General features: G+C 40.2%; 4 protein-coding genes across 5 annotated transcripts; 2 read left to right on the forward strand and 2 right to left on the reverse strand.

Annotated features, from left to right (window-relative positions):
* Positions 1-6: 6 nt before the first annotated feature.
* Nthl1 (Nth-like DNA glycosylase 1) lies at positions 7-1,301 on the forward strand. The gene is made up of 2 exons (XM_076767602.1): positions 7-736; positions 836-1,301. Exons 1-2 carry the CDS (start codon positions 92-94, stop codon positions 1,241-1,243), a joined length of 1,053 nt encoding a protein of 350 aa, XP_076623717.1. The 5' UTR covers positions 7-91; the 3' UTR covers positions 1,244-1,301.
* Positions 1,251-2,844, reverse strand: Vito (nucleolar protein viriato). Its single transcript, XM_076767603.1, has 3 exons — positions 2,040-2,844; positions 1,859-1,964; positions 1,251-1,800 (listed from the first exon to the last, which is right to left on the reverse strand). Exons 1-3 carry the CDS (start codon positions 2,147-2,149, stop codon positions 1,312-1,314), a joined length of 705 nt encoding a protein of 234 aa, XP_076623718.1. The 5' UTR covers positions 2,150-2,844; the 3' UTR covers positions 1,251-1,311.
* A 109-nt stretch (positions 2,845-2,953) lies between these two features.
* Positions 2,954-13,107, forward strand: Agps (alkyldihydroxyacetonephosphate synthase). Its single transcript, XM_076767601.1, has 6 exons — positions 2,954-3,363; positions 3,933-4,022; positions 9,388-9,668; positions 10,495-10,783; positions 10,963-11,272; positions 12,018-13,107. Exons 1-6 carry the CDS (start codon positions 3,275-3,277, stop codon positions 12,789-12,791), a joined length of 1,833 nt encoding a protein of 610 aa, XP_076623716.1. The 5' UTR covers positions 2,954-3,274; the 3' UTR covers positions 12,792-13,107.
* Positions 13,108-13,239: 132 nt separating this feature from the next.
* Hel89b (histone acetyltransferase 1) lies at positions 13,240-21,565 on the reverse strand. 2 transcript variants are annotated; one of them, XM_076767600.1, is made up of 15 exons: positions 21,384-21,565; positions 20,781-20,830; positions 20,189-20,436; positions 19,746-20,107; positions 19,315-19,666; positions 18,623-19,245; positions 17,629-18,407; positions 16,842-17,412; positions 16,362-16,656; positions 15,991-16,292; positions 15,591-15,904; positions 14,763-15,513; positions 14,350-14,628; positions 13,634-14,272; positions 13,240-13,559 (listed from the first exon to the last, which is right to left on the reverse strand). In XM_076767600.1, the coding sequence occupies exons 2-15, from the start codon at positions 20,789-20,791 to the stop codon at positions 13,359-13,361; spliced, it is 5,727 nt and encodes a 1,908-aa protein (XP_076623715.1). In that variant the 5' UTR covers positions 20,792-20,830; positions 21,384-21,565; the 3' UTR covers positions 13,240-13,358. The 2 variants fall into 2 exon arrangements, with proteins under 2 accessions (XP_076623715.1, XP_076623714.1); XM_076767599.1 differs by lacking the exons at positions 20,781-20,830; positions 21,384-21,565 and having other exon boundaries at positions 20,189-20,450.
* Between the last annotated feature and the right edge of the window lie 4,313 nt (positions 21,566-25,878).

Below are 25,878 nucleotides of genomic sequence, written 5' to 3' on the forward strand. Positions count from 1 at the left end.
GTTAATTTGTGTGTTGTTATTAGTGCACATGCGCAGGTTGCATGGAACACGAATTTGAAATTGTCTGTTACAAAAAATGGTGTAAAAGGTTATGTCGAATTGTGTTGTTTTTAAATCGTGTTGGGGATTGTGTAGTGTGTATTGTTACGTTAAGGAAAAATTACATTTTGTTTGTTGTGCCTATTATAATCTTAGAATGAGTAAAAAATTAAAATTTGATACTCTCACATCATCGAGATCTTTACGATCTGGAAACAAAGCCGGCAGTACAGATTCGTCGAGTACAACATCTAAGTATTTTGACGATGAGAGCGTTTTGCCGAAGAAAACGGAGAAAAAGAAGCGTGCACCGATAAAAATAAAATACGAAGAAATAGAAAATGTGAACGATGCGAAGATTTCTAAAGTAAAAACTGAAGATGAGATCGAAACAGGAGGAAATAATTGGATGCCACCAAACTGGGAAACTGTCTTAGAAAATATCAAAGAAATGAGAAAATACGGAACAGCGCCCGTAGACGAAATGGGTTGCCACAAGTGTGCTGATCCCAAAGCATCTGCCAAAGTCTCTAGGTTTCAATCGTTAATTGCATTAATGCTTAGTAGTCAGACCAAGGATCAGGTTACTCATGCAGCTATGCAGAGATTAAACAGCCATGGATGTACTCCAGAAACAATAGCAGGTACTCCCGATGATACTCTTGGAAAGCTTATATATCCAGTTGGATTTTGGAAGGTATATTTCTTGTTGTGTCAATTTCATTATATTGTAAACATGTTTGTTAAAGAAAAATTGGATAAGGTACTGTTTTAAAAATGTAATGATCTCTTCTAGAGGAAAATGGAATATATTAAAAGAACATCTGTAATTTTAATGGACAAATATGATGGTGATATTCCTAAAACATTAAAGGAATTGTGTGAATTGCCAGGCGTGGGACCAAAAATGGCTCATATTTGTATGCAAATAGCATGGGGCGAAGTTTCAGGTATTGGTGTAGATACACATGTGCATCGTATCTCTAATAGATTGAAATGGGTAGAGAAGCCAACAAAGACACCAGAAGAAACTAGAATTGCATTAGAAAAGTGGCTTCCGAAAGATCTTTGGAAAGAGGTAAATCATTTGTTAGTTGGGTTTGGGCAAGAAATTTGCTTACCACGATTTCCTAAATGTGGAGAATGCTTAAATAAAGATATATGTCCATTTGTTAGAAACAGTGGAATGCAAAAGAAGACATAATTTTTTTTAAAATGTTTATTATAAACTGTACTTATTTACAATACATACAAAATGAAATGTAAAAGTACTCAGTTACGTAACTTTTTCTTCGATTTTCCGCTACGTTTCTGGATTTTTTGAACTCTCTTAAGTTTTCTCAAACTTTCTTTTTTATTCTTCTGACGTTCTAAGTTTTGTTTCTTTTGAAATGCTTTACTTTTTTTTACTTGTTTTAAGGCAGCTTTCCTTATTGTTCGTTTTACATCTTTCCTATTACAGATCTGTTCATCTTTTGTAATTTCTTTTGAACTTTTAACTGTTTTCCTTTCGTTCAATGTCATTCCTACAATTTCTTCGTCATCTTCAGAATTCTGATCACTCTGTTCTTCTTCCTTACTTTCTGTTTCGTCGATACCTTTATTTTCACCGATTAATGCATTTTTTTCTGCAAAATCTGCAACATTTAATTCTAAAATACTAACAGTGTGTCCATCTGTTTCAAATTCTTGCTCCGACAATAATTGTTGAATTTCAGGAATATCACGACTCGATAACAACTTCTTGTAACTTTCCCTTGCCTGTGAAGATAATGAATTTCATTATTTTAATATTAACGATATCGGTGCATATACTTACATCGTGTTTAATTCTTTTCCGTTCTTCTTTCAATTGTTGCTGTAACTGTTCCTGAGCTTTTTTTTTCCGTTGTAATTTTCTTTTGTGAAATCCCGTCAAAAAGTCTCTACATTTAAAAGTGAACTATGTTTACAATGCTCATAACCTCTTTGGTTCGATTAATTAACGTGAATATAATTACCGTCTTTTATTTTCATCGAATACGAGCGTGATCTTCCTTCGTTTTCTCGGTTGACCAGGTATTCTATTTACATTAAGTAATTTTGGTTGCTGCTTTGTGCGTGGCGCCATATCCACGTGAGTCAATTTACGTATAGGTTATATTTTGGTCATGAATATTACATAGCAATGCAATGAAGATTAGTGTTATCGATGTGTAAAATAATTAAAAAACAAGGAACGAAATTAGTATTAGGTGATGTAAAATTTTAATACATTTACCTAATTATTTTAAATATTTATAAGCGTGGAAAAAAGTTTTACTAATATTTCCAAATTGAAAGTCAAAGAATTAAGTGCACACAAGCTTCAAAAACTTCACGAGATCATTGATTTATCGAATTTGTCGAAGAAAATTGTCGGATATAAATGCGCGAAGGGATTCTTCTCAAGCAATATGCATTCGGTTTCGTCAGTATCTTCACGATGAAAATCAACAAATCGAATCATATACTGTATTTTATAATTGTTTATTTTAAAAAGAGCAGAATATTAGCACATTGCATACATGAAACGCAACTTAATTTCTAACATCTTAGAAATATTTGAATAATTATTTGCATGTTTCAATTCGCACGTATTCTCTTAATACAGTAATATATTTACGCCCAATGTAGACAACTATTAATACAAAATGATATTAAAGTAACTTGAACGTGTAACGTATCCACGATAATTAATTACTTCGAAATACTTTAAATACCATCGTGTAACTTGGTACTCTGTTTACAATAATTAGCGCAGAGTTCTTGTTAAGTATAGATGCAAAAGTCTTGAATAAATGTAGTCCGATTTTACGAAACCCTCGTATGGGATCTATATTCGCGCATGCGTGGGAAATCCTTTTCATGAAAAGAATCCCTCAATCTGGTAAGACGTAATATAGCACTATGGGACATGTGCGTGAGGTACGCTCAGCGTGGTGAGTCGGCTTGCCGCTATAGCACTTAGGTGGAAATCGTTCATTTACAACGAGAATGTATCGGGTATAAGTGAATGGTTCCTTTCACGAGAAGATCCGTCGGTAGGCAGGCAGCTTTAGGGCGGGGACTCTATTGATTTAAATTTGGTTCGCCGGTGCGCGTGTCAATAGTCAACACACTGCACGCGAAGAGCGCGCGCTCAAGCACCTACGTTTACACTGGTCGTGTTGTTCGGATCTAAAGGTTAGGCCCTTCCCGGTGCAGTCACTAAGATATGTCGTCTAATCTGAAAAACGGAACGATCAACGTTACGGATCATTTAAACGGACCCAATCGCTTCCAGAGTGTCATACCGCAAAAAAGGTCAGTCTTTTTACCGGCAATTTCTGGTTCGTGTCAGCTACGAATGGAATCCGATACGAGACAATATCGCGACAAATAACCGCGACACCATGAACGTTGTTAAATTATTTGTAACCACGCCTTAAGGCCAGTATCAGCTGACTCATCGACAGATGTACGAACCAAAGCACCCTTCGTACTATTCGAGCATGAAAAAGATTGAGATCGATCGATAATATTTTTTTTCGTTCGTTGACGGGATTACGACTCCGTGCATTTCGGTCCATCCCCGCGCAACAAACAAAACCAACGGAACATTCGATTTCTCTCTGCGTTTCTTGCTATCGGTTCGAAGTTTTCCCACAAAAATTGATTCATTTACCGGATTCTTGTTTGCTATGTGAGATGTTAATACCCTTTCTACCGATTGGTTATACGATTAGTCACGTGGTGTCGGAAATGCGCGCCGAATGTGTCGCGAATTTCGACTCGAAATATTTACCTAGTATTTAATTAGTTTACAACGAAATATATATTAAACTGGTGATAGTGCGTGTTGAATAACGTTATTCCTTTCTGAACATTTAAAGGCAAGAATTGTTGAAGTGGAATGGCTGGGGATATAAGGATTCGGAATTTCGCGTTAACGAAAGGAATATCCTCGAGTTTACTGGCAATCGGTGAGTCTTTTATAAAAAATAATATAATTATATCGATAATTGTCAATCAATTTGTCAATAGTCAATTGTCAATCAATAATCAAAAATGTGGAATAATGTGACATGTCGTTTTTTCTTTTGTTATCTGTATTTATGTATATTTTTGTAATCTTATACCACCGCCTACGTAATCACCAGATAATTTTTCATTTATTCAAGTTTCGTTTTCGTTTTTACTGTTTTTTTTTCCATTTTTTGTAGCAATTTTTTACTTAGGCGAGTAAATTAATTCTTGTTTTAAAAGTGGAACCTCAAACAGTGACGTTAGACGTAGATTTATAGCAAGATTAATTTGAGAAAATTATTTTGAGATATATGAATTTTAATGGCATTTAATCGATTGGAAAACGTTAAATTAATAGCTTCATCGATTTCGAAGCAGTAAGTAAAGAAATCTATACGTGCGTGGATCGTTAGTAAACAACTCTAACTAAAGTAAACAAATGGAAGCACAAATAAGCATCTATAATGGGTTCTTAGAAACTTCATACAGCCTTCGGTATCTTGCGTGCAAGTTTTTATCGTTTTTTATATTTGATTCTCGCTTCAAAATGCGCGAGAAATCTTTAAAAGAAATATGGAAAAGAGAATGCTGCCCCATCTATACTTAATTATTTGTTTTCCCATATTTATATTATGTCGCGTAAAAATGATTCTAAAGGAGACTTTGCGAGTTATTTTAACGTCAAGATGATTTAATTGGTATCAATTGGCATTCGCATTGTCAAAGTCTACTCTACATCGAAATTACCATTTTCAATCTGCAACATCGTCGTGCTCGTTGCATTTGCATTTGTTCAGACTGAATACTTTTTCTGTACTATTAATAGTTACCATTTGTTTATTTGCAATATACAGGGTGTTCGGCCACCCTTGGGAAAAATTTTAATGGGAGATTCTAGAGGCCAAAATAAGACGAAAATCAAGAATATCAATTGCTTGACTGAGGCTTCGTTAAAAAGTTATTAAAAATTTTCAAATCATTCTGAAAAAATTATTTTTGGTTGCAGACGCCAATTACAATCATTTTTGGTGAATAGACATACCCTCGAAATCCTACCCACTTTCGAGAAAAAAATTCGAGAAGGTTTGAAATTTTTCGAAAAAATTCAAAAATTTCAAATCGTTCTGGAAAAATTATTTTCGGTCGTGGGGGTCGATTACAATAATTTTTGGTCAATAGACCTACCCCCGAAATCCTACGCATTTTCGAGAAAAAAATTCAGTACGGGCGAAACTTGAAACTTTTGTATAAACACCCTGTATAATTTTAATATGCAATTGTAATTTCTAACATGTAATAGATTCTTTATGAAAGTAACAGCAAGAGTAATTAGCATTTATACTTAGACGATCGTTGACTAAACATTGAATAAGTTTTGTCGTTTAATGCATCGTTTAAACTCGTAGCAAAATTAAAATACGCTATCCTGTAATTACGAATGGTACTAAAAAGTTTATCGTTGCACTTTGCAACGCCAAAGATCAACTTTTTCGTTATCTTTATTATCTTTCGAGAAGACAATTGGTAACGATTTATCTAACGTACAGTGCATAATAAATAAATGCAGTTAAAAACTAATTCGATTGTACGTACGACGTATTAAGATACGATGGTAATTAATAATTAACACAAGTACGCGTTTAATTAAATGAGGTCCTAGTAATTACACGATGACATAGTAATTATTAACATGCGAAGGCTGACGCTTTGATTACGCGAGTTAGTTCATTAATACCTAACAATGATAATTATTGCATAGTACTAAATTTTTAAATAATATCTTTATTTAGTTTCTTTACTCCTTAGCCCTTCTTAAGTCAAGCTTATGACAATCTTACGCAGTATAGTGTTTTCTTTCAGTCTATTTTATTTATCTTAAAAGTCAGGATTCTCAATATTAATTTAATATTTAAAAACGTTATTTCGAGAAACATTGCATAGAAAGAGTCCATGGACTCCGTTAGGTTGCTAAAAGGGGTGAGGAGGAAGGTTGAAGAACCACAGTTCTCGAGGGTCCCAGTTCACTAAAACAAACTCTTGTGTAAATTCGAGGGCTCTCGTAAATACTAGGCCCAGGCCAAATAGGCTAGGCCCATTTGTGGCTAGGTCCCATTTTAACCACAGAAATTTATTTACATTTGATGAGAGTTGTCCGGGAACCATGGTTTTTGAAATCATAGAGAGCCAATCCGAGGAACGTGTATGTGCTCGGTTCTCGAATATGACAACGTATTTACGTCAAAAAAAATACGAATTTGAATAACAAATTTCCCGGGGCGCGTTGTTTAAATTTACACTACACAGTACCGTGTGTCGTGCCTTAGAAACTGCGTTAAAAACCCTCCAATATTATTTTTTTACAAAAGTTTCTATAATTTTGTATTTTATAATTTATTTTTCCGTGCGTAACAAGCTTACGGTAGATTAGATAAACGCACGACGCATTTTTACCGTAACCGGATCCGATGAGTCACCTACTTTCGGTTCTTTATGACAATTACTTGGAAAAACTATTTTTAGCGACTCTCTTAAGGACCTGGACGACATTTTATTTCCCATCTTTGATTCGAAGACTGAATATTTCGCAATGAAATTCGATGCTTGAATTAATGCTAGACTCTGAACGAACGCGGTAGAAACGACCATCTTAAAATGTACTTTGCATTGCGGGGTTATGTATACCGATTAAGTAGCGTTCAAGTGTATGACGAAAAGAATACATTCGATTTGTTCGATCGTTCGTGGAAATGCAATTAGGACTCGTGTATTGGGATACGCGCTAATAGATCTCTTTGCAATTCGAGTGGAATGTAAAATCACCGAGAACGTGTTCGACGTTTTCTCGCGTGGAACTCGTTTTCCCATCGGATGTCGCAAGTCGCGAGAAGTTTCATCTTCTTCTTGCGTTTGTCCTGTCAGCCTTGGGATGAAGTGTACTCGACTGTGTTCGGTAAATGAATTCTAATGAACGCGAACGAACACGGGACGCGAGTGCAGTGGAAAGTGTTAATTTGGAAACAGCCAACGAAATATTTTACGCGCGTTTCCAGCGTGATTTTTCGAGCCCACGGTTTCCGCGAAGAACGAAGGAATCGGATTACACGATGACTCACGAAATTTATCAAACGCTTCCCCTTTAATTGTACTTCTTATTTAATCAGAATGTAATCGTCGACTATCTGGACGTTCGAGTTAATTTCATGAAAAGATTACTGACTCTCGATGGCGACAAAAATTTTATCTCTCGTTCGACACAAGTCGAAAGTTTAAGAAATATTTCCTTTGTACGTTATGGCGTAACGGCGTTGACGCGAATGCAAACTGCGAAATAAGAATAACTTTATAATCAGTCTTAATAGGTTTTACACACTGTGAGGTTTGTTAAGTAGAAAGTACTATACAGAGTGTTCGGCCACTCCTGGGAACAATTTTAATAGGGGATTCTAGAAGCCAAAATAAGACGAAAATCAAGAATACCAATTTCTTGATGGAGGCTTCGTTAAATAGTTATTAACAATGAAGTTCAAAAATTTCAAATCGTTCTAAAAAAATTATTTTCGGTTGCGGGGGTCAATTACAATCATTTTTGGTGAATAGACGTACCCCCGAAATCCTGCGCATTTTCGAGAAAAAAATTCAGAACTGATGAAACTTTAAACGTTAATAACTTTTTAACGAAGCCTCCATCAACAAATTGGTATTCTTGATTTTCGTCTTATTTTGGTCTCTAGAATCTCCCATTAAAATTTTTCCCAGGGGTGACCGAACACCCTATATCGTGCGACCAATTGTCAAAGTATTTTGTAATTATATTTTCCTTATTAGCTTTAATTTGCTTGCACTTGTGGATGACATAAGTATTTCGTTTACTCATATAATATAAACATTTATATTATATGAATTTAAATTCTAATATTATTGTAAAGTATTGGGGATGTAAAATTGAAAGAAGATCCATCCAAGGAATTTCGACTCGTTGATTTTGACTGAAAAAATGTAATATTGAAATAGATGCGCGTGTACACAGTATGCATACGCTATAATGGGGTCACAGTCGTGTATCTACGAATCCACGCAACTCCAGGCTGTGTAATTCGAGGACTTACTGTATATGAGCTAATGCACGTGAACAGCATCCAGCAGTTTTAGCGTCATTACAACATCGATAATAATATGATAGGACGCATTCAACTGTACTTTCTATTATGTCTGTGACAATGAAAATGTAACGTAATTGATAACTGTACTAAGAATGCAACTGTAATGTGACTTCGTAATTACGAATGCACTCTTCAGCACTGTTCTAATTTTATTAATCGGATAAAATCGGATATTATATACATGTTACTGCACATAGTAAGTTGTATGATTTTTCCGTTTCCCTTTTACATTCAGCTGTACACAAAGTATAATTGCTAACCTCGTCAAATTGTGACGTAACTTCCGTCCTCAATCTTCATTTCGATAATATTAAATATAATTTACTTCGTCGTACTGACGTTTTATTTTTGATCTATTAATCTTGGCTTATTACAAAGATACAATCAAAGATATTTCTATACCATGTTCGACATTTGTGTATTTAGCACTTTAAAACGTTAATATACCTTTCATTGTTTAAAGGTTATGAATTTATCGTGACTATCACCTCCCCTTATTCCGCTCCCTGATAAACTTAGGGGAAATTGATGATGACCACACAGATCTACGAACAAATTCTTTAGTTTCATCCTGAACGAGCAGAAAAACGCTTCATTATTCATACAAATTTTTTTTTTCTGTTTATTGACCAAAAAAAAATTTTCATGTCTATTAGGATCAAAGTTCCTTTGCAATAACCATAATTCATACAGTATGTAGTGTTGTTGAATTTTGTTAACTGATCAATTACATCTATTTTGCATATTACACCATTAGCTGCATACTGAATAATAATGAATAGGATGCACTTAAAGTAAAGTTCTCTTTGACATTTATACTACTTTGTAATTCATTATTCATTATAAAATATGTAATTAACGACATCTATTTTTTGTACTAATTAAACCAAGATGGAAATGGATTAGAAATAAAATGGGAATAATGGCAGAAATTTAGCAGAAAAATAGTTGTAACAATCTTCGACCACGTTTTAGATTTGTAATAAGATATGCTATTCAAATACAGGAGGCGCCATTTTGATTATCTCCAACTTTTTATCCGTTATTCGTACGAATATTATCCAGTCGATTGTAAAAAGATTATGGTAGAAGTAATGTTAATTAGATTGCATGGAACGCGGTTTCCACGTTTTGGCGCCAATGGTGAATGAAATGTTTAAAGGTATCCGATTGGAAATAAAGAACTTCCGTACTTCACTCAATGGGTCCAAACCGTGCTGGGCGTGAATCTGACCAGGAGAAACGTGTCCCAGCCGATGCCAACAAACTTACCAGAACCGATTATATCGCCGGAACATTTGGAAGCTATTCAGGAATTAAAAATTGAATATTCCACAAAAGGTATCGATCGACTCGTCAGAGCACACGGGCACACACTTCGAGAAATTTTTACTCTGAAGCATGGGACGTTCAAAAGATTACCCGACGTAGTCCTTTGGCCAAGTGAGTTCGATCAAATTGTTAATAAATAAATTCTAAATAATCGAATTATCACGTTACCTCGTAACGTGGAATCTATAAACTGTTTTTGTTTTATTTTAATATTACTACAATTTATTAGTGCATTTTTAAAAATGTATCATTTTTTGGAACGAAAACTTATGTATTTAAGGCACGTTGTTTTTATTTTTATTGGTAAAGTATTATAATGGTTTAGTACTCTTCTACTATGTCATTTGGAATTCTTTTAGCTCTACAGTGTTATCGATTATCGAAGATAGCGGTGGGAGTGAACGAGTTCTCAAGCCTTGACTTAGATATACCTACGCTATAATTTCTGAAAAGCGGAATCAAAGAGTAGTAAAGATAAACGACGCTACTTTCTATCATCGTTTATTTTGTTCTATTTAACACATTACCGACGGGAAACGAGTATTCTCGTTTTACGAAAAAATTCTATTATCCACATATAGTTGCTGAAAATTTTAATATGCTATATTAATTGCAAAAATATTTATCACATTTTTAGTATACACATGTCGAAGGAATTCTATTTCATTAAAATCATCGTATAGGAAAGTTTTAAGAAAAATGCCCCGTCGTTAATGTGTTAATTAGCATTATTTGCTTGTGCGTAATTCGTCCGTGCCATTTATTGAAATTCGATGAAAGCTACAAATGTAGCAGACTGATTTTTATAATCGATTTAATACACGTTAAGTTTTCTGGTTGAAACGAAAGTCGAACAAAATAATAAAATAGCATGGTACTAAAATTAAACGTTGTAATTGTAATTTCTTTGTTAATAATTAAACGATGCGTGTTACAGGGTGCCACGAGGACGTTGTGAAAATAATTAAATTATGTGCTCGGTATGGATCGGTCTGTATACCATTTGGAGGTGGAACCAGCGTCAGTGGTGCATCCTCTTGTCCAGTGAACGAGCGAAGGACGATCATTTTATTGGACACTTCGCAAATGAATAGAATATTGTGGATAGATAGGGAAAATTTAATTGCCTGTTGCGAATCTGGTATCATCGGTCAGGACCTTGAGAAACAACTGCGCCTTCAAGGTCTGACTTCCGGTCACGAACCAGATTCTTACGAATTTTCTAGGTACACAATATCATATTGAGAAAATGCGTATCCGAATTAATTAAAGAACAACAGTAGCGTAGAATTCCGTATAGAGGATAATTTGTTTTTGATAAAAAGAATTAGCTAAAACATTGTTTGTATTTGACGTGGCGTCGATTACCGGCAGGCATAATCGTTTCTGTTTGTTGAAAGAACAGCTTAGGTGGATGGGTCGCGACGAGGGCGAGCGGTATGAAGAAGAATCGATATGGAAATATCGAGGATCTAGTTGTTCGAGTCAGGATGGTTACTGGCAGAACGGAAGATCCTGAAATAACGTTGGAAAGGGGCATACTGGTGCCCCGGGCCTCGTGCGGGCCCGATTTTGATCATATAATCCTTGGTAGCGAAGGAACGTTGGGCGTCGTCACGGAAGTAGTGTTGAAGATTAGACCAATACCAAAAGTAGTTAAATATGGTAGCATAGTTTTCCCGAATTTTCAAACCGGCGTACAGGCACTGCGTCAGGTAAGCGTTCATTATCATCTAAACCTAACGAAACAATCAGCTTCTCTTTATAACAGAATCATTCGCAAGCATATACAGGGTGTTCGGCCACCCCTAGAGACCAAAATAAGACGAAAATCAAGAATAGCAATTTGTTGATGGAGGCTTCGTTAAAAAATTATTAACAATTAAATTAAAAAATTTCAAATCGTTCTAAAAAAATTATTTTCGGTTGCAGGAGTCGATTACAATAATTTTTGGTCATTACACATACCCCCGAAATCCTACTCAGTTTTGAGAAAAAAATTCCTTACCGAAAATATAATTTCTGGCCAGAAATGTCTGCCCGAATTTTCATGCGAATCTTTAAAACGTCATAACTTCTGGACGGATTGGACGATTTTAGTGTTTAAAAAAGCAAACTACGCGTATTTTGATGGAGAATATGTACAAATCGCAAAAATACTGTCGGAACTTTAAACGTTAATAACTGTTTAACGAAGCCTTCATCAACAAATTGGTATTCTTGATTTTCGTCTTATTTTGGCCTCTAGAATCCCCAATTAAAATTTTTCCCAGAGGTGGCCGAACACCCTGTATAGTAGTGCCCACATAAGTGACCGAGGCCGGTCTAGAGCTTGATCACTTATGTGGGCACTACTGTAAGTGAAAATGTTTCAAACGCTATTTAGAAACAAAAGTACAGCTTGGACGACTGGTCGGGTGGAATCGTCGAACGTTAATAATCTCTCATACTTACGAGTAGGTAGCCAAAGAACGATGCCAACCAGCCAGTATACGTTTGATGGACAACGAACAGTTTCAGTTTGGTCAGGTGCTACGACCAGAGACTGGCTGGGGCGGCTTGATCCTACAAGGATTGAAACAAGCCTACATCACGAGGATAAAACGTTTCAAGTGGGATCAGTTGTGCGTTGCTACGCTCTTGTTCGAGAGTAGCACGTCCGCCGACGTGGCGGCGCAGGAACGAAAGATTTACAGTATCGCGAAACAGCACAACGGCGTGCCAGCGGGAGAAACGAACGGCGAGCGTGGATACGTTCTTACGTTCGTCATAGCGTACATCCGCGACCTTGGTCTCGAGTATTACATTCTGTCCGAATCGTTCGAAACCTCCGTCTCCTGGAAGCGTGCTCTCTCGTTGTGCAGGAACGTGAAATCACGCGTGGCCAGAGAGTTTTACGGGCGCAACATCGAACAGTACTTCATCTCTTGTCGCGTCACGCAAACGTACGACGCCGGCTGTTGCGTGTATTTCTATATGGCGTTCAATTATTACAATCTTCCGGACCCCGTCGAGACGTACGAAACGATCGAGCACGCCGCGCGCGAGGAGATCCTGGCGAACGGCGGTTCCTTATCCCACCATCACGGTGTGGGCAAGCTACGGTCCTGTTTCTATTCGGACGCCGTCGGTGAAGCGGGCGTATCCTTGTACAGGGCAGCCAAGTCGCATCTGGATCCCCATAATATGTTCGCGGCCGGAAACCTGGATCCAAACTGCATATCGAAACTGTGAACCGGACACACCGACGAAACATTGTGATAGCTCGAATCTTGTCGGATTGGGAATTATTTAACACGGGAGCATTATGGTTTTTATTAAGAGAAATTCGTTGTACGATTAAGACAATCGGTGTTTGCCCTTTACTGAAACGTCTCCGACGGTTATGGAAGTGGTGTGTGAAAGAAAAAAAAAAGAGACTAGTATAATACATAAAATAAATATGCACCATGGTGTTTAGTTGGTACAAATACGGAATTTGTATTTGTATCGACATTTTTATAAGTTATTATAAATAAACAAGACTCGCTTACTTATAGTACTTAATCAACATTATCTGCAGCTTATTTATCCGAATTATTTGTTCTCGATAAGTAATTCGTGGTTTCTTTTTTTTCCTAATAAAAGAATATTCGTTACTTTCAGTCCATTAAAGTTAGGGAAACGATCGTTTCCTCTCGTTATCTAATCTGATTTTTATACGTTCTCTCGATGAAAAAAACCAGTTTTTTTTTAAATATACATCAATTTCGCTAGATTAGTATGCGGTTCAGTGACACTCCGGTGCATGAAATAGAACGCTCACTGGTTATCAGACTTCAGTTTGGATAAAAATGAATCGAAATCGTATTCGTCGTCGTACTGTTGTTGCTCCCATAATTCAGGAAGAATTTCTAGGACAGAACGACTAACGCCCGGCAGGCTAGTATTTTTTGAACCTGCTTCCCCTTGGCCATCCGGTTTCTTTCCCCTGACGTTGTCCAACGAAAACAAGTCCAACAACTGCAAGGGATCGGTAATACGGTTTAATATAATTCTTCGGATAGACTGTATACGACAAAATCCTCTCTTCTTACCTGATCGGTAGCCATTGTTTCTAGAGAAGCATTCTCTGTCGAGATCACGGTGTTTGCCGTGAGAAGCTTGAACTTTTGAAGTCCCATTATCTTTTCCTCCACCGTCGATCTCGTGATAAGCCTGTACACGTTGACCACCTTCTTCTGCCCGATACGATGGGCCCGGTCCATCGCTTGAAGATCTTTCATAGGGTTCCAATCGTGTTCCACGAATATTACGGTATCCGCGCCGGTCAGATTCAATCCAAGCCCGCCGACTTGCGTCGTTAATAAGAGCACGTCTATCGACGGATCGGCATTGAAACGCGCAACCACGGAATGCCTTTGCGTGGCTGGTATACTTCCGTCGAGACGTAGATACGTAACTGTCGGTAAATGGGTGCGTAGCAGATCCTTCTCTACAATATCCAGCATTGCTTTTAATTGACAAAAGATTAAAGCTCGATGTTGGCTCACTAATTGTTGCTGCTGCGGCGGTTGGTTGTCAGGCGTGCCACCGGCAGATATGAAATTACGGTTTTGCTGTTGCTGCGGTTGCCCGATACCGCAATCTAGCAACAACTGCTTCAACGCGGGCAGCTTAGCTCCGTGCTCTATGTCGGCCAAAGTAGTCTTTTGCTGTTTCAACGAATCGCACACCTAAAAATGTTCATATTATCGAACCGATACGACGACGAACCATTTCGACGTAAACCTCGAATAACGTCGATACGAACCGTTTGATACAGCGGATGTCGTGGATTTAGTACCAATTTCGGATGATTACAAACGTTACGCAGATATCGCAATGCTTCGAACACGTGTCCGCCTTGAGGATCGTTCACCGCCGCTGTACACGATGCACTGGACAACATACTGGCAGAATGTCGGGTACGGAAATCTTCGTACAACGTACGTTGCAGCGTTGACAGATCGCAATAATAGTCTTGAGTAATTTTTGGTGGCAAGTCTTGAAGGACATCTTCCTTATTGCGTCTGAGTAAAAATGGCAGAACCTAGCCAAGATGAATTACAAATGTTTTTTTAAAAGAAATCGTGTACAGTTGACCGCTACATCATCAATTTGCAAGAGTATTTTTTAAAACAGAGCATCGACTTTCCAATGATATTAAAAGCAAGGGGAAGATACCTGTCTATGGAGCGCTTCCATAGCTAAAGCACCTGCTTCTTGTTCCTTCGGGCCAGCTTTCGGTTCCCTGCAGGCTAGAATAGGACGCGAGTATTTCGCTGCAAATTGCTTTTCGGTGCCTAGAAAACCTGGCATTAAAAAGTCAAACAACGACCATAGTTCGAGCACGTCATTTTGCACCGGCGTACCCGACAATATCAGTCTGTGATTCGCGTGTAATCGTTTCGTCGCCTTGGCGCTTTTCGTCTTTCCGTTCTTTATAACGTGACCTTCGTCGAGCACGCAGTAATTCCACTGACGTGTTTCGAAGTAATCGATATCCTTGCGTACTATGTCGTAACTAGCAACGACCAGTCTATGGTAAGTAACTTTCGGTCGTAGTTTTTCACGTTCAGGCGGCGTGCCGGCGTATTGCAAGACCGAAAGATGTTTAGCCTCGAAGAACTTTTCCGCCTCGTAGACCCAATGGCCAGTCAAAGTCGGTGGACACACCACCAGACTCGGCGGTGCGTGAGGATTACGATGATGATCCAGTGCTAGTATGCACAGCGTTTGTAGCGTTTTACCGAGACCCATGTCGTCGCATAGGACTCCGTGTAATCGATAACGATTCAAAAAGTTCAGCCAATTTAACCCTTGGCGTTGATAAGAACGCAACTCGGCGGCTACAGGAATTGGCATTTCGGTATCTGGAATACTGCGTGGATTCAAAAGTTGTTCTAAGAATCGTCGTTCTTGAGCTTTCTTCTCACTGAAACAATTTAGAAAAAAAAAGAAACGGTTTAGGACTTTCATAAAATGTTTCGATTTTAAAATGTTGAAACTTACACTAAATCCGGTGGATCGGTAATGGCTCCAGGATCGAGGGGTAGAAGTTGTACGAGTGTCGCGAATGTTGCGCTACAGGCTAATCTTACACATTGATTTTGGTCACTCATACGGCCGAGTAAAGGAACCATAAAGAGCACAGCATACGGAACTATGTTGACACCTAAGCTCTCGACAAGGCACGTCAACGCTTCGGCCGCGCCTTGCCTTATCGAGTCCACTTCGCTCGGTGCTGTTACCGTCATCGAGTACAATTTTTCTCCACCGGTAGCTTCTAGAAGCGGTATTACACTGCGTGTAATGTGTACTATTACCTGCAACAAAGATTAATAACCGGACAGTAGCATTATAGACGAATCGATCAGCGAATCGATGGCCGAAAGTTTACTCGGAATATTACTTTTTCTATGTCTAACGTGGCTAACACGGAGATACATCGCGATGCCATGTGTCTAACAGCCTTGTACGGATGGGCCAATAATTTACACAAACACGAGAGGCATTCCAAGACGGGGGGCAGTAAAGCTTTGTCGAGGCTCGGGGCCAAAACTTCTAGAACTTGTAAGCCAAAAATTAACTGATTCACTTCTTCTTGAGTATTTTCACGACCAGTGATATTTTCATCCTCTCGTAACAGATTTGGTAATATTAGTTCCCAAAGATGTGGCAAACGAGTAGGTAACTGATCACCAAAATGAGTAGCTGTAAAAAGAAAACGAATAACGCCTGTACAGTGCAATTTACTGTATTGCAATGGTCGTTTAAACAAACCTATAGCTGTTAGCGCCAAAGTAGCTCCACGACGACGAGTTCTGGCGGCTTTAGCCTCCGGTTCTTCGCACGCGAGCAGCTCTTCCAAAGGAATTTCAGTCGTGGGTGGTCTACCTGGGCCCCTTCCTCCGCCGAGACCACTGTTCGCGCCCCGATTATAAGCTACCCTTTCGGCGTGTTTCTGTCTATTACTTAAAGTAAGAATCCCGTCGAAAAGATCCGTATCCGCTTCGGCATTTACGCGAGGCGTAAATTCAATATCCGAGCACAGGAATGTACATAAATTGGTCGATATCTGTGATAGAAAATTTCGATGAAATTACATTATTTACGAGCAAGGACCAGGGATCGTAACCGTAACCGTAACCCGTTGTGTTATAAAGATATGCATTTAATAAATCGGCGTTTACTTGAGTCAGGAAATGGTTACAATCCCTGACAAGAATTAGGAACAGGAATCATTTTGTTTTCCGTGTGTACCTTTGCATTAGGGGAAGGTATTCTATCTAGGCAAAGTTCAACTAGGTATGACAAATGCTTTGCAGCTAATTTTTGTAGCTCTTCGTTTTCCTCGCGTTTAATAGCTTCCATTAGCGGTTTCACTAATGGATTGAGAGGTTTCGGGGACGGAGGAAGGCAATGCAACATAGTGGCGGCTCCAGCGAGGGCCGCCATTGACATAACGTTGTAGGAAAGCTGTTGCGCTGCTGTGTCAGCAGCGCCAATTTCCAACGCTTTTCGCCTTTCTTCCAAACTCTCAATCAACTTTGGCTTTAGTTTAATCGTGTTTGGACTGCCGCCAATGTTTCCACTCGGTCCTCCGGAGCCTGTCGCATTGCCCATGGCACAAAGCTCTGAAATTGGTTTCCCGGCAAGGCTTGCAATTTGATCGAGCGTCATTACTCCCGATGCATCTGTTTCGATAGGAACAGGTAATTTATAATGTTTGAGAGTGGCAATGTAATCACGGCTGTCGTGTATTAGCCGAGTGAAAGATGCTGCGATCTCATCATAGAACACACATTCGTTTAAACACCCCAAGAGTTTGTCCCTTTTAAGCAAACACATAATTATTATATTATACTAAATCGAGGCGAGGGGTTATTCCATGCCAAATCGGACAATTTTTTGAGCAACGTTTTTCTTTAAAAAAAAAAAAAGAAACCCCCAAGTTTTATGATAAAACAAGGTAACGTAATTTCCTGACTCGGAAAAGTGACCGATTTCACGCGGAATGACCCTAAGGTAGAAAGATTTATTTGTATACCTGAGAATGTCCGGTATCGCGGGGCATTTCATATCGTTCACAGTCGCCCAGTGGGACATCGTCAAACCTGCGACGGTGCGTTGCAATGCCGAGCGTGAGTTAAGATGCGCCAGTAATACTTTAGCGTAACAAAGTGCAGGACTAGGTATGTCTGGTGTATAGATAACACCCGGTGCCGGTTGTACTACGTAATGTGATAGCAATCCAAGCATTCGCGCAGCTCTACAACGAGCTTGTACCACGTTTGACTTCCTTATATTCTGAGCGACGGTCTCGATCCCGCCGATGTACACTTTCAATTCGGATATCGACTTTGCGTTTCCGCTTAGAGCATTGTTCCCGCCGTTGTTACTAGTATCCGATTGCCCGTCGCAAGTACCAATGAATTGATTACTCTTCGTCCCTTTATTCGGTGAACTTATAGTCATTAATAAGTTTGGATTAAATGGCACGTGTTCCGGTTGCATAGCAAGGCAGAGCCACGTGCTGACAAGGGGACACGCCGCATGCAATAATAGCTCGAGATCGCTCTGTACGACTAGATTCTCCCAAACACGTTCGGCTATATCTTGTATGGCAGTTACGTGTTCGATAAGTACACGTTGAAAAACATGACGAAGAGCTTCCTGTAATACAAATCCACCCCCTTCGCCCCATCGTTCTTTTCTATCTTCAGTGTGAGCACCGTCGTCCCCGGTCAATGTTTGCAACGTTTGTAACGTGGCTTTGCGCACGCTCGAACTAGAATGACTAAGAAATGGCCATAACCGCGGCAAAACCTACAATTACATTGTTTAACGTTTAACAGACATAGTAAATTCTACACAGCGATTTAATGGTTTTCGTTGTACAAAGCGATTCTAGAAACGGTACAAATCACACTGTAATCGCGCGATGATCAGATTAGTCTTTACACGCTTTAAAGATTTCAAATTACGATTGCACCAGCAATTGAACGGTAATTACTAAAATCACCTTGTATATCGATCGTTACCTGTGACAATGGCTGAGGTGTAAGACACGCACGTGCTGTAGGTAACGACAGTATAGCAGCTAACAATCCCATGAAACTATTACACGCCGCTGCTAGATCATCCTGTTCGCGTAGAAGTTCCCAAAGACGGATTACAACAGCTTCTAATTCCGACGGTTCTAATAATCGTGGTAGAGCAGATGCCACTGGTATAAGCGCGCTGGCTGCGGCTGCGCCAACATCGTCGACAGGATCAGAAAGACCTTTCATGGTGGCTGGAAAGACTCTTGGTAATATGTCATCCAGTAAATCGTCTCGTACGGCGAGTAAATATTTTAGCGCAAGCAACGCGCCGTGCCTTGCTTCCCATTCGTCGTGTTCTAAAAGTTTCAGCATAACCGAAAGTATTCCTACGATACCCTTATTTTTATTATCGTTATCTTTTTGATTTGGCACTAGTAGCAAAAGAGAACCTAGTGCTTGAGCACACGTTTCTCGCACGGGCGCGACAACTTGATCGGAAACAAAGTCTCCGAATCGATCTAATCCCAAGACACATAATAATCGTAACGCAGCATCGATTATCCATTGATAATGACTTTCTTCCATTTCGTCTGCACTCAGATCCCTTGGTTTACCCGCTCCTACATCGAATGTTAATTAAAAATCGTTTCGCTGTTATCTTATTAATTAACGATCGAGATCTTGCATACCTTTCCCGTGGAGTTTGATAAGTTCCCGTAAAGCAGTCGCGGCTCCGTGCCTCACTTCCCACTTTTGACTAAATAAATCCTGACAAAGATTTTCAGCAAACGACTCCAGAGGCCAGTCTATCACGGAATCCGGCCAGCAACCGGTACTATCCGGTACTGCATTTGTCGACTCAGTCTGTGCATTACAGTTAAGGTTCATCTCCGATGAGATCACTTCTTCTAACTTTATTTTTTTACTTAACGATTCGCCGGTGCTATTAACGGGAGATTGAGCATTCGAATTGTTATATTCTTCGTTGCTGCGATGATCGTCCGGGTCCCGCGAACGTTGCTTTGAAACTGACTGCCGTGCCTACATTCGCGGAACATCGATCGTTTTAATAGACAATTTATGGCAATAACGTTCGAACAAGAAACAAACGTAATATTACCTTGCGTCTAGCTCTGTTCATTTCGCGTCTACTGAGCCCGCCGGGTTGCTTCAAAGCTTCGCCCACAGACATTTTAGTTTGTGTGTTCGTGGTAGACGATAATACTACTGGCGTAAGATCTTCGGCGCTGAATAACTCGGACGTATCGACGCCCATTAATCGCGGATGAAGACCCAATTTAGCAGCAATAATTTTTTCCTCTTGATTCGGAAGTGGCATTTGCTCCCCGTCGGCGGCAATTAAATCGTACTCGCTGCCTTCCGATCCGGTGAGGTGCGAGCTACGCGCCAAGACTTTTCCCATATCGAAGTCGTCCAAATTTAATCTATTATTTGGTACATGTTTCTTCGTTTCCCCATCCTCTATTGATCAGCAAAGCATAGAAATTGGCGACTGAACGTAAACTGCGTATTATCAAACGAGATAAGAGGCTAATTAATTACCGGTACAAGTTTCCTTTTTGATAGGTTGCGGATCCCAAGCAGGAACTTGAGCAAGTATAGCTTGCACCGCTTGCGCAGCTGAAACTCTTGTATCCCATTGCGGGGACTTCAACAGAGTGGATACTCTTGCTAATAAATGATGTAAATCGTGCGGATGTAATCTCTGTGCTTCTCCTAATTGTTGCGCAGCGGCTCTTTTAGTTACTGCGTTTGTTCCTGTTTCCAGCAATATGAACAATCTATCCAATCTATGAAAGCCCATAAATACGTTGCTTAATTAATTATCCCCTCGGTGCAAAATAAGGATGAATCAGCATGTCCTATTTAGCTATTATTTCTCAAATTGATCTTGCTATTAGATAAAGTTGAAGTTGCAGTTACAAGTTCGATGGATATAATTTTTTTTTTACATTAGATTAAATACTAAAAATATGGTGCATACATAATTAATGGAATTAATAATTACAGATAACAGTTGCATCAGATCTAGAAGTTTTCTATTTAATTTTTATATTATCGTAACTATTACATCAATGAGTGTGTTTATATTATTTAATATCTTATTTAACTTAGATTATCGTTAACAATGTACCTTGATGTCATGTTTAGATGCGATGTTGATCAATGAACAGCTGTGAAAACCTAAAACCAAAATAAAAGTATGCATATATATACTATAAAATTAATGAACTTTGACTAACGATCCATGCATATTTATCCATATATTTGGATGGAATTGATGCAAGAGGAGTGGGTTCAAAATTTTACGAAGCTATTGGTTAAATATATTTTTATTGTGGTTACATATTATAGAGGTACAGTAGGAAGTGCATTTAATGCTCCAGCTGTGTAAAATAAAATGGAGTACAGAAAACGCTAGAATAATTTGCATGTTATTTATCCATTTTAGATGAAAGGAAGCAGTGATTCAAGATAGCGAAAGACGATTGTCAAGCCCGAGAACAAAAGTTTGCTGCAGTTTAGTTGATAAGGTGGAGATGATAGATGACATCTGCGAAGACGCGTTTTTCGATCGGTCCAGAGGTTCGTGGACAGAGGTAAGGAGATATTCGGGCAGAGTGCAGGAAGCTTTAATTGAAATAAACTGGATGTAATGTGATATTTGACGAGATATTACAAACAAAGGTAATATGGATATATAAATAAATAACGATCGACAAACACCTAAACATACCTGATTTTAAAATACAATGTATCTAACCGTTACACTTCAGCTAACCCGCATAGCCGTTTCCCACTGTATTGATTCTTCGAAAATCACATTACGCTGTGTATTTCGAAAAAGTCGACAGATAGACAGACTATTTGTCAAATTTTTCGGAGAGAAACGCATGTTACAACCATCAAATTTATACTGACAGCCATATTGCAGGGGAACCTGACTTTTGTCCCCCGATTTTGCTCCCATTGGCGGATTCCACGCATCTCGCGGATCGATCGACCAATCATCATTTTCTTCGTGCCATGATCGCATCAAATTGCGCACATTTCGTGTACAGAATGGACTTACGTCGCGTACACATGCCTACCGAATGCGTTGCTTGTTTCAGACAGAGATGCCAAATTCAACACCCGGTGCCCTACTCACACATACCAGATCACGCGTACGTGAGCTCGTAGAGTTTCGGAAAGTCGACAAAGGCAAACTGACACATGCCCTCTTTCTCGATTATTCCGAAGCTGCCCGAACTAATTTCGGACCGCCTCGTGGGAGTCGAGAGAGAAAGGCTCACATTTGCCTTCTCGCTCTTAACAACTGAAATCCGACCTCCCGTCTACGGCATGCAATTCGGAATCTCGACTGCCCAGGTATTTTTACTTGCCTTTCCTACAGTTCATTACTGAACTCTGCAAATTAATCCTGGTTTCTATTTGCCTCTGATGACCTCTGATGACCAGTGCTGACAAAACTACAGAACTCTCGACAACTTTTTACACCATACGGCGACTGTTACAGACTGCGCCTGATTACTGCTTGCCTCTGCTGGACTCTGCTGACCATCGCTTATATTTCTGACAACCTATAACGATTACTACTGACTTCTGCTAACCTCTGTTGGTCTTTGCTGATCTCTGTCAGCGTGTGCTTGTCTCTGCTGAACTTTCCTGGCCTCTGCCAAACGCTACTGACCACTGCAGGTATTTCTGATAATATATAACGATTAATACTTACTACTACATGCCCCTACAAGTCTCTGCTTGCCTTTGCAGGTTTCTGCATGCCTGTGCATGCCTTTGCTGGCCTCTGTTGAACACTGCTGACCACCCCTGATGCTTCTGACATCATATAACAATTACTGCATGCTACTGTTCGCCCCTGCTGATCTCTGCTTGCCACTGCATGCCTCTGCTCGTCTCTGCTGACCGCTACTGACCACTGCAGGTATTTCTGATAATGTATAATGATTAATACTTACTACTGCATGCCTCTACAAGTCTCTGCTTGCCTTTGCAGGTTTCTGCTTGCCTTTGCTGGCCTCTGCTGAACACTGCTGACCACCCCTGATGCTTCTGACATCGTATAACAATTACTGCATGCTACTGTTCGCCCCTGCTGATCTCTGCTTGCCACTGCATGCCTCTGCTCGTCTCTACTGACCGCTGCTGACCACCAACGCTTACTACTTGCTACTATTCGTCCCTGGTGATCTCTGCTTGTCACTGCTGGCCTCTGCTGACCACCGCTTATATTTCTGGCAACGTACAACGATTACTACTGGCTACTGCCACCCTCTGCTGACCTCTGCCAACATCTCCCGACCTAAGCTGGCCTCTGCGAACATCTCCCGATGTCAGCTGACCATCGCTGACCACTGCTGACCGTTGCTGACAACTTGTGACATGATATAATATAATATAATATGTTTATATGTATTAAAGTTTTGTATAACGTGAATCTATGACAATAAATGATATAATTTCAAAGTATTCTATGTGTTCTCATCATTTTTTACCGTCCTTTTCCTCTCCAAATCATTCTCTTACCTATAAGATGCGTACCACCTTCTTCGCAAGTTCATCAGCATTTTAGAAATATTCCGGGCACTTTGGAAATCCGGATGGCCTTGACCCAATTTCGAAAGTGGGTCAAGGCCATTTGAATTTTAGAAAATTTCCGGGCGCTTTGAAAATCGGGTGGCCTTGACCCAATTTCGAAAGTGGGTCAAGGCCATTCGAATTTTAGAAAATTTCCGGCCGCTTCGGAAACCTGAATGGCCTTGACCCAATTTCGAAAGTGGGTCAAGGCCATCGACATTTCAGAAAAATTCTGGGCGCTTTGAAATCCGGATTTGGCCTTGACCCACTTTCGAAATTGGGTCAAGGCCATTCGAATCTTAGAAAATTTTCGGCCGCTTCGGAAATCCGGATGGCCTTGACCCAATTTCGAAAGTGGGTCAAGGCCATTCGAAATTTCAGAAAATTTTTGGCCGCTTCGAGAATCTGAATGGCCTTGACCCAATTTCGAAAGTGGGTCAAGGCCATCGAATCTTAGAAAAATTCCGGGCGCTTTGGGAATCAGAATTTGGCCTTGACCCAGTTTCGAAAGTGGGTCAAGGTCATCGGCATTTCAGAAAACGCTCCGGGCACTTTGGAATTCCAGTTTTAAGTAGAGAAACGGTTTCTTATAACTAAGGGAATAATGGGGAGAGGAAAAGAAAGGTAAAAGTGACGAGAACACATAGAATTCTTTGAAATTATATCATTTATTGTCATAGATTTACATTATATAAAGTTTTAATACATGTACATCATGTTAGAAGTTGTTAACAAAGGTCAGCGTGGTCAGCGGGGGCCAGCAGAGGTCAGCAGAAGGATGCAGAGACATGCAGAGACTAGAAGGGGCAAGCAGTAGCAAGTTGTAATCGTTATACGTTGCCAGAAGCATCAGGAGTGGTCAGCAGAGGTCAGCAGAGACTGGGAGAGGCTGACAGTAGCAAGTTGTAATCGTTATACGTTGCCAGAAGTATCAGGAGTGGTCAGCAGCGGTCAGCAGAGACTAGCAGGGGCAAGCAGTAGCAAGTTGTAATCGTTATACGTTGCCAGAAGCATCGGGGGTGGTCAGCAGAAGCCAGCAGAGGTTAGGAGAGGTTGACAGTAGCAAGTTGTAATCGTTATACGTTGCCAGAAGTATCAGGAGTGGTCAGCAGAAGCCAGCAGTGGCAAGCAGAGATCACCAGGGGCGAATAGTAGCAAGTAGTAAGCGTTGGTGGTCAGCAGCGGTCAGTAGAGACGAGCAGAGGCATGCAGTGGCAAGCAGAGATCAGCAGGGGCGAACAGTAGCATGCAGTAATTGTTATATGATGTCAGAAGCATCAGGGGTGGTCAGCAGTGTTCAACAGAGGCCAGCAAAGGCATGCACAGGCATGCAGAAACCTGCAAAGGCAAGCAGAGACTTGTAGGGGCATGTAGTAGTAAGTATTAATCGTTATATATTATCAGAAATACCTGCAGTGGTCAGTAGCGTTTGGCAGAGGCCAGGAAAGTTCAGCAGAGGCAAGCACACGCTGACAGAGATCAGCAAAGACCAACAGAGGTTAGCAGAAGTCAGTAGTAATCGTTATAGGTTGTCAGAAATATAAGCGGTGGTCAGCAGAGGCCAGCAGAGGTTGGGAGAGGCTGACAGTAGCAAGTTGTAATTGTTATACGATGTCAGAAGCATCAGGGGTGGTCAACAGTGTTCAGCAGAGGCCAGCAAAGGCAAGCAGAAACCTGCAAAGGCAAGCAGAGACTTGTAGGAGCATGCGGAGGCTGACAGAACACAGTAGTAATCGTTATACGTTGCCAGATATATCAGAAGTGGTCAGCAGCGGTCAGCAGAGGCTGGAAGAGACTAACAGTAGCCAGTCGTAATCGTTATACGTTGTCAGAAATTCCAGGAGTGATCAGCAGCGGTCAGCAGAGGCCGGTGGAGACCTGTTGACGGGAGGTCGGATATTAGTTGTTCAAGAGCGAGAAGGCAAATGTGAGCCTTTCTCTCTCGACTCTCACGAGGCGGTCCGAAATTACTATGGGCAACTTTGGAGAATCGAGAAAGAGAGCATGCGTCATTTTGCCTTTGTCGGGTTTCCGAAACTCTACGAGCTCACGTACGCGTGATCTGATATAGTGTGAGAGAGCACCTTCGATGCCTTTCTGGCATCTCTGGTCGAGAGAGCCGCCCAAGTTTATCGTGGAATAGTTCGTTATTATCAACGATAGATGGCACTTATTTACCGACCTCAAACCCCCTGGTGCTAAAACGCCCAAGTTTGTCATGGAATAGTCCATTATTTTCAACGATAGATGGCGCTTATTTATCGACCTCAGGCCCCCTGGTGCTAAAACGCCCAAGTTTGTCGTGGAATAGTTCGTATCGTCCACACTAGATGGATTTCTCGAGAAGCTTGGGCTTTTTAACACCAGAGGGCCGGAGGTCGATAAATAAGTGCCATGTAGCGTTGAAGGTAATGCACTATTCCACGACAAACTTGGGCGTTTTAGCACCAGGGGGTTTGAGGTCGGTAAATAAGCGCCATCTATCGTTGATAATAACGAACTATTCCACGACAAACTTGGGCGGCTCTCTCGACTTCCACGAGGAGAATCGAGAAAGAAGGCATGTGTCAGTTTGCCTTTGCGACTTTCCGAAACTCCATGAGCCCATGTACGCGTGATCTGACATGCGTGAG

This window comes from Colletes latitarsis, chromosome 6, assembly GCF_051014445.1.
Source record: "Colletes latitarsis isolate SP2378_abdomen chromosome 6, iyColLati1, whole genome shotgun sequence".
Lineage (NCBI taxonomy): Eukaryota > Metazoa > Arthropoda > Insecta > Hymenoptera > Colletidae > Colletes > Colletes latitarsis.